Here is a 7,905-nt window from a genome sequence, read left to right as displayed (position 1 = left end):
CACTCATTATTTCCAGAACACTTCATTTCTACCACCACATGTGTGTGTGGGGTGTGTTTTCTACACCAAGCAATTCTCCCATTCTTTGTGGCTATCAACTGGGTGTCCTGTAATTCAAATCGGACATTATCTACCTGGAGTTAGCATTGACCCACAGGTTAAGGGCTCAGTTTTACAAAATTTTCCCCCTCCCCACTGAAGATGACAATCGCAAATGATGAGTCTTCATGTTACTCATAACTTCTGCTTGACTTGGTTACAAATCCAAGTTCTCCGCGGCCCTCTCCTCAGATTTGATAATTTGCTAGTGTGACTCACAGACTTCAGGAAAACAGTTTGCTTACTAGATTACCAGTTTGTTATAAAAGGATACAACTCAGGAACAGCCAGATGGAAGAGATGCACAGGGAAAGGTATGGGGGAGGCGTGGGGAGCTTACATGTCTTCTCTGGACACACCACCCTTCCCAGCATCTCTGCATGTTCACTTACTTCAAAGCACTCTGAATCCTGTCTTTCAGGGATTTTTACGGAGTCTTCATCATGGAAGCATGGTTGCTTATTAACTCAGCTCCTCTTCTCTCCTGTCCCCAGAAGATGGAAATGGGGCTAAAAGCTTCAAGCTTCTTATCATGGCTTGACTTTTCTGGTGACCAGCCCCAGTCCAGGAACCCAGCAAGAGTCCCTTCATTAGAAGAGAAGATACTACTCTCGCCCAGGGACTTAGGAGCTCTGTGTCAGAAAGCAGGATCAAAGACCAAATATTAGAACAAAAGATGACCCTAGCACCCCTACCACTCGGGAAATTACAAGGGTTTTAGGAGCTCTTTGTAAGAACTGGAGGCAGAAACCAAACACATATTTTCATATATGTATATATTTATTATGTCACAAATAGCTACATACTGGATGAGCCAGAAAAATGAGGAAACGTATTTGCATCTCACACTAGTGGAGAGATTCTGAAAAAGACCCCACTTGGAATACCAAACCACACATTAGATTGTTCTGCTCCCAATTGTGTGCCAAAGTGCACTCTGAACTGTTTTGGTAAAGCCCACTGTGGAGTCATATGAGGCTGAATAACTTGGGACAATGTATGTCTGCAAAATAAACCTAGGACCGGATTGATCCTCAGGCCACTTGGCAGGTGAATGTCTCAGGAATGAATGTGAGACAAGCTTCCTGAAAAGGCTTCTATGACTTATAGAACTTTTTGTTAAGTGCTTGGTCCCAAATAAACTATTAAGATATATAAACTACAAAATAATTCACTGCTCATAAATAACTACCAGATAAATATTAAGGGAAGAAACACTTTAAAGGAGAATTTGTATCCACATAAATCCCTAAATTCATGGTCACAACTTTACTAATCTCAAAATGTTCTAGGTCATTGCCATCAGTCTAGTTTTGTCCTCTATTTCTTCATTTAATGCCAATACTTCTAATTTTTTAAAATATGCTGCTTTAGGTAGATTTAAAATATATCCTAACAGCTATTTTCTAACCTTCCTGAAATATACTGTTGGATAAAAAATCCTTTCCTTGCTTAAACATAACTTAAATAAAACAAGAAACTTACCATTTCTCTCCAGTGTAAGATGACACATGCAGCTTAGCACTCTGTAGTAGTCGCTTTTCAATTAGGTAAAAAAGGAAGTTTCTATGGTAACCATCCTTATAGTCACTCATTCCTCCTTCCTGCCTCACCAGTGCCCAATATATATCACATTACTCATGAATACATATAAACTGCTAGCATGCCTAGAATATTCTGTCTTGAAATTATACTTTCTACTAGTGACTTTTAAAAATGACTATGCCCCAGAATAATTAAAAAGAGAAACCAAAAAAATTTTAAATTAATTTATATAGAATTTTTCACCATCAAGTTTATTTTCAGCACCCATGGGGAGTTAATAGATCTTCCCTGAAAGAGAAAAACCTTTCCCAAGGAAAAATCCTAGAATTCATATATTTGGCAACATTTAAAAGAGATCATGAAATTTTTATCAGTCTGGAGAACTGATCTTCTTTAAGGTGATCCTGATAGTTCCCAAAGATGTTTAAAGGCATTTCCTGGAAAAAAGGGGAGCGAGAGAAAAAGGAATAGAGAGAGAGAATTTTTGATGATTTTTTTTTTTTAAATGGGGACTGCTGAGTTAAACAAAGTTAACCACATTGTCTCAGAGCCTTGAATGTGCTAATATGTGCTAAAGTGTCTCATGGATCTCTAAGGAGGATGTAGTCAAAATCATCTTTTACACTGCTTCGTTCCCTGGAGCCCACTTTTTTTTTTTTTTTAATCACAGCCACTTAAGGCACCAGTGCATACCAAAACACACTTCTGGCAGTGCTGCTTCAGGGAATTCCCAGTGTAGGGTTAATGTTCCATTTTCTCTACCTCTTCTAAAATTCCTCCTTCTTCAAATGCCTATTAATAACTTTACGTCCATTGTGTCAGTTCTCAATTCATGTTGCTTATAAGCAAGATTTTTATTATTAAAGTGAGATGGGATAAAAATAAAAATTTTTTTGCAATGAGACGACATTTTATTTTAATTCTCACCATTTATATACAAACACAAGTTAATAAAACACATCACAAAACGGTAAAATTTCATAGTATTTATAGGTGCATAGTTTCATGCTCACATATTTTTAAGTATTATATATATTAACAAATTTCACAATACATCATTATTCTTAGACAGTATCATTAAAAGACACCTAAAAATCTTATAATATACGATAGCAAATCACTAACAACTTCTGAACAACAGCAACAAAAAAATAGTGAGGATTTAGAAATAAGTGGTAGTCACTTAGGTGTTTTTAATTTGTTTTAACATCATAGATTGAAGCCACAAAATCCACAGCACACAAAGACCCTGCTACCATGTATTCACTTCAGTGAAAGGGAAGCACCGAAATGCTGAGTGGGGGCAGGTACAGATACTTCAATCACTGCTGATGGAAGACTTCAAAATACACTGTAAAAACTTTGAGAAATGTCATGACTGGGCACATTGGAACTGAGCACTTGTACAAGATGGAACGTCTGTCAGCAGATCTCAAGAAACTGGGAGCAAAGATATTTCTTAGGCTTCAGGTTCGTAGTCTTGATACCCTTCCTAATATTAGAAAAATAAAAAAGACAGCACACACTGTTAGTGTAAGTTTCAATCATGCATCAGCACTGACAGCCAATGAGATAGGAAATGGCTCATCACTTACATTAAAATTTACACTCAATGTTTTTGCAAATATTCTGCAATATACATTATCTTATTTTTAATAGTTGTGTATTTCCTGTCCGATATAGACGCGAATTGTGGTCGTAATCAGTTAAAATATCTAGGTTCTAATCCAGATGTACCATTTAATGATCATATACCTAGTCTGGTAGGACAAATAAGTTGGACTGGCTGATTCTCAGTTTCTTCACCTGTAAAATGTGAGAATAAAATCAAGCGGTCTATAAAGCCTTTTCCAGGGCTAAGACGCTCTAATTCTCAGAAGGAAATTAAGACGTTTGAAGGCGAGGTACAGTTTCCCGACTTTCACCCTCCCCCTTGAAAATTTCATCTTCATCTATGGCTTCAATTATTAGTTGTATTTCAGACCCCAAGCTCTCCATACAATATCTGGAAAGCACCCACAATACAAATATTAACGATGTAATTAAAGGGGTCAGATTATTCCTCCTAAAGAGCAACTTTAATAATATCAGGATTCTGCTTAAAAACAAACAAATAAGCATATCTTCAATAACTGAAGTTGTTTTCTGAATAGAACACAAACTTAAATGACAAGATTGTCCTAATACGCTATAATTTGTCTTTGACCCATAGCTGCAGGTTCAATCTATCACCATTTTCCTTGTTCCTAAGCTTGAGTCATAATTATTTACTGTTCTCAGACATATCCATTTGCATTCTCAGACATATATGCCTTTGCTTCTGATATTCCCTTGTGCCAGAACGTCCTCTGTTTGTTTTGCCCTACCATATCTCTTTCCTTTTCCCACCCAGATCAACATTACCTCCTCAATAAAACTTCTCCTGATTGATTGAAACAGATCCTTTAAAATGTTATATATTTTAGTATATCTTGTATTTCTTTGCTCCTGTGATGCCTGGTACATAGAAGACAATCAATAATGTTTGTTAAAGGAAGGAATCATAATGAAGGAATGAATGAATGAATTTCTATTTTTTTCATCAAACCTACCAGACTGTAAACTCCTTATATCCTGGTAATGTCAATTACACTATAGTTTTCTATAGTGTTTAGTACTGTGTCTTGCATAAAAGACCCCAAAATACTGGAAATTCTTATTAGGCAAACAATTTAATCTCAATTTCTGTAAATTGAATTATTATTAATATGTTTTGTGTGTGGTGTGTGTGTGTGTGTGTGTGTGTGTGTGTGTGTGACAGAGTCTTGCCCTGTTGCCTAGATTGGAGTTCAGGGGTGCCATCTCAGCTCACTGCAACCTCTGCCTCCTGGGTTCAAGCAACTCTTGTGCCTCAGCCTCCCAAGTAGCTGGAACTATAGGCGTGTTCCACCATGCCTGGCTAATTTTTGTATTTTTAGTAGAGATGGGGTTTCACCATGTTGGCCAGACTGGTCTTGAACTCCTGGCCTCAGGTAACCTGGCCACTTTGGCTCACAAAGTGCTGGGATTACAGGTGTGAGCCGCTGCACCCATCCTTGATATGCCTTTTAATAATGCCATGAGGAATAATACATAACCTAACCACAATATAGTTGAACTCAATTTTTAATGGAACCATCATACAGTTTCTTTTCTTGTGATATCTTCGTTTGGTTTTGATTATCAGGGTAATATTGGTCTCACAGAATTAGTTGGGAAATGTCTAAATGACTCCTCTTCTATGTTGTGTAAGAGATACTAATTGGTGTTAACTAATTAGTATTAATTCTTCCTTAAATGTTTGTTAGAATTTACCAGCGATGCTGTCTCGGCCTGGGATTTTCTTTGCATGCAGGTGTTTTTTTTTTTGTTTTTGTTTTTGTTTTTGTTTTTACTAATTTAATTATTTAATCACTTCACTGTGTTACAAATCTATACAAAACTATTCAGATTTACTATTTCTTCTTGGGTAAGTTTTATTCATCTAACAGTATTTTCTAATTTCCCTTTTGATACATTTTCTATTAAAATACTTTTGTTTTCAATCAAAATAAAATTAACAATCATACGTTGTTTAAAATGTTATACTGGAATATATCAATTGTTGCAAATCATACATTTATCTTTTCATTCTATAACTTGTGTGGGTAACTTTTATTTTACTATGCAATCATCCCACTGGAAATGTATGGCAAAAAATAATTACCTTCCTTTGGCATTCCGTTGATTTCCCTAACTTTCCATTTAGAAACTTATTTTAGAATGTATAGTTTCTAAAAATATATTCTCTAATGCAGGGGTTAGTAAACTTTTCCTGTAAAGGGTCAAGTAGTAAGTATTTTAAGCTATGTGGACTTAGATAGGATTTGTGTTACATCCTCTCTTCCTCCTCCTCCTCTTTTTTTTTGGACCCTTTAAAAATGTAAAAACCATTCCTAGCTTGAAAGTTGTCCACGTAATGAGCATGTAGAGAGCAAATGATTCTCACTAAGCAAGAGAAATATGACAATGACAGGTTTTTGGTACTGTTAGAAAGATTCAGCTTGGACTCCTACCTCAGAAGGCATTTCATAAGCCTCATTGTCAGGATCCACAGGCATATCTTGTAGAATTCCTTCCTGTGGGGTTCCTTCTTCATTCTAATATTTAAAGTGAGAAGCACAAAAAGAACATGATGAAGTAGCATTTTTCACTTTTAAAAATCAGAACCATGTTTTGGAAAAATCTTACATATAGGGATGTTGGCCAGGGATGTTGAAAATGGCACACTTTAATGTAAGTACTGGCATTCTAAACTCTGCAATGCCTTTGGGGAAACATTGCGGCAACATGGGTTACCAGCCCTCAAAGTATGTAAAGTTTTTGCTCAAGTAGTTCACTATTTAGGAAATAATCCACAGCTATAGTCCAAAAATATTCTTCACAAGATCAATGACAGCAGGAAACAACATTTTTACAATTGTTAACTAAATGTTCAATGAATAATGAAGAGTTAAAAAATTATTGCTGGGTGCTATGGTTCACTCCTGTGATTTCAGCACTTTGGGAGGCTGAGGCAGGTGGATCATTTGAGTCCAGGAGTTCAAGGCCAGCCTGGAACACACAATGAAACCCCAAGTCTACTAAAAATACAAATAAATAGCTGGGCATGGTGGCACATGCCTATGTCCCAGACACTTGGGAGGCTGAGGCAGGAGGATCACTGGAGCCTGGGAGGTAGAGGCTACAGTGAGCTATGTTCATGCCACTGCATTCCAGCCTGGGTGACAGAGCAAGACCTTGTCTTAAAAAGAAATTATCATTCAGCTACTCGGTAGATTATGATAAAGACATGTATTACTATTACCTGAGAATTATGTAAAAACAACCTATTTATGGTATAATATTTAGCAGACTATAAAGTGTTATTTGTATTATAGATACAACCTACACACAATTCAGATGCAAAGGTAAAAAGTTTGAAAGAAAACACAATAAAATATGAAAGTTATTTTGCTGGATAGTTATGTATGTTATTTTGACTTTTTTCTAAGTGTTTAACTTTTATAACCATTTATAATGTAAAAGCATACATATTTAACACAATGATTTTAAATGACAACGAATACACAAATTCTTTTCTGAAATTTGAAGACAGACTATACATATTGAAGGGAAATAATCAAATACATGGTCAGAAAATTTTTCTAGGTATCTCTTCCTAGACAAAGAATACTCAAAACTCAGCCTGAAATGGTCATGGCTTTGTTGATATTCTTCACTAAATACCTTTTGTTGCTTTGCATTTATTTTAGCAAAGTAATTATAAGAAGATAAAGTTAACTGAAAATTCAAAAAACAGAGAGGCAATGTGAGCCTAATGGACTCAGAGGAAGGGATCAAATAATCCCTCAGTCAATGAGGCTGATTTTCAACAACATGTCTGATGTGAAAAATCCTCCCCATGTCTTCACATGAAAGTGACTGACAGGGACACTGAAGTATAAGGAAATGGATGACGGTAAGAAAAGGTCAAATTAAAGATCATGCTTATGGTAGGTGGGCAGAGAAGCTTATAGATCATTCTGCCCTTGCCAATGCCCTTTTTATAAACTAAAAAAATCCAAATAATAGATACATTAAATAAAATATAAACCACCCCAAACTACCTCACTTTAAAATGTGGAGTAAAGACTGTTTTCATAGTGTTTCACTTCTTGGTACGAGTGAAGGATACGGGCTCTGCTGCGGGGTAGCTAGGCACAAGGCTTCCATGTCACAGGACTTGAGCTCAAGTCCTAACTTCTCTAGATGACAGAGCTTTTGTGATGCTGAGAAGTTTCCTATGCTTTTTTTCTGCATGTCAATTAGCCTTAGTGATCAAACGGGGCAGCCAAACCTTCTTTACAACTGGGAGAAGCAAACGACATCATTAACTTTATCATTAATATTTAGATTACTGTTAGGATAGCCAAGTATAAGGGAAATAAGGCAATTTTTTTCATGCATTTTGAAACTGACAGAGATTTGATTTTCTAATATAATTTGTTAGAAAATTTTGATATGGACCAGACAAGTAAATATGGCGGACCTAGCCTGTTTGTTTGATGATCAAAAAGGAGTTGTTACGGCAGAACTAAGACTGATGGATGTTACTGGATATGTTTATATGTTATTTGGCTGAACTTTGAAGGATGTATGCAGATGTGCAGGTTAGGTGAGTGTGTGTGTCTACATGGTTCCAGCCTGGGTGACTGGGTGTGT

At 36.2% G+C, this 7,905-nt stretch overlaps 1 protein-coding gene across 8 annotated transcripts in view; it reads right to left on the bottom strand.

Moving 5' to 3' along the window:
- Positions 1-2,532: 2,532 nt before the first annotated feature.
- Positions 2,533-7,905, bottom strand: part of SNCA (synuclein, alpha (non A4 component of amyloid precursor)) — a 132,426-nt gene continuing 127,053 nt past the window's right edge. For 7 of the 8 annotated variants that reach the window (XM_011992183.1, XM_011992186.1, XM_011992180.1 and 4 more), the window contains exons 5-6: positions 5,718-5,801; positions 2,533-3,136 (exon numbers count right to left, since the gene is read on the bottom strand). In XM_011992183.1, coding sequence (XP_011847573.1) covers positions 3,104-3,136; positions 5,718-5,801 — 117 coding nt within the window. In that variant the 3' untranslated portion in view covers positions 2,533-3,103. The remainder of the gene's footprint in view (positions 3,137-5,717; positions 5,802-7,905) is intronic. The other variant, XM_011992187.1, reaches the window with a different exon arrangement.

This window comes from Mandrillus leucophaeus, unplaced genomic scaffold, assembly GCF_000951045.1.
Source record: "Mandrillus leucophaeus isolate KB7577 unplaced genomic scaffold, Mleu.le_1.0 Scaffold406, whole genome shotgun sequence".
Classification (NCBI taxonomy): Eukaryota; Metazoa; Chordata; class Mammalia; order Primates; family Cercopithecidae; genus Mandrillus; species Mandrillus leucophaeus.
The sequence above is the reverse complement of the archived record's forward strand: the minus strand, read 5'-3'. Positions and strand labels throughout refer to the sequence as shown.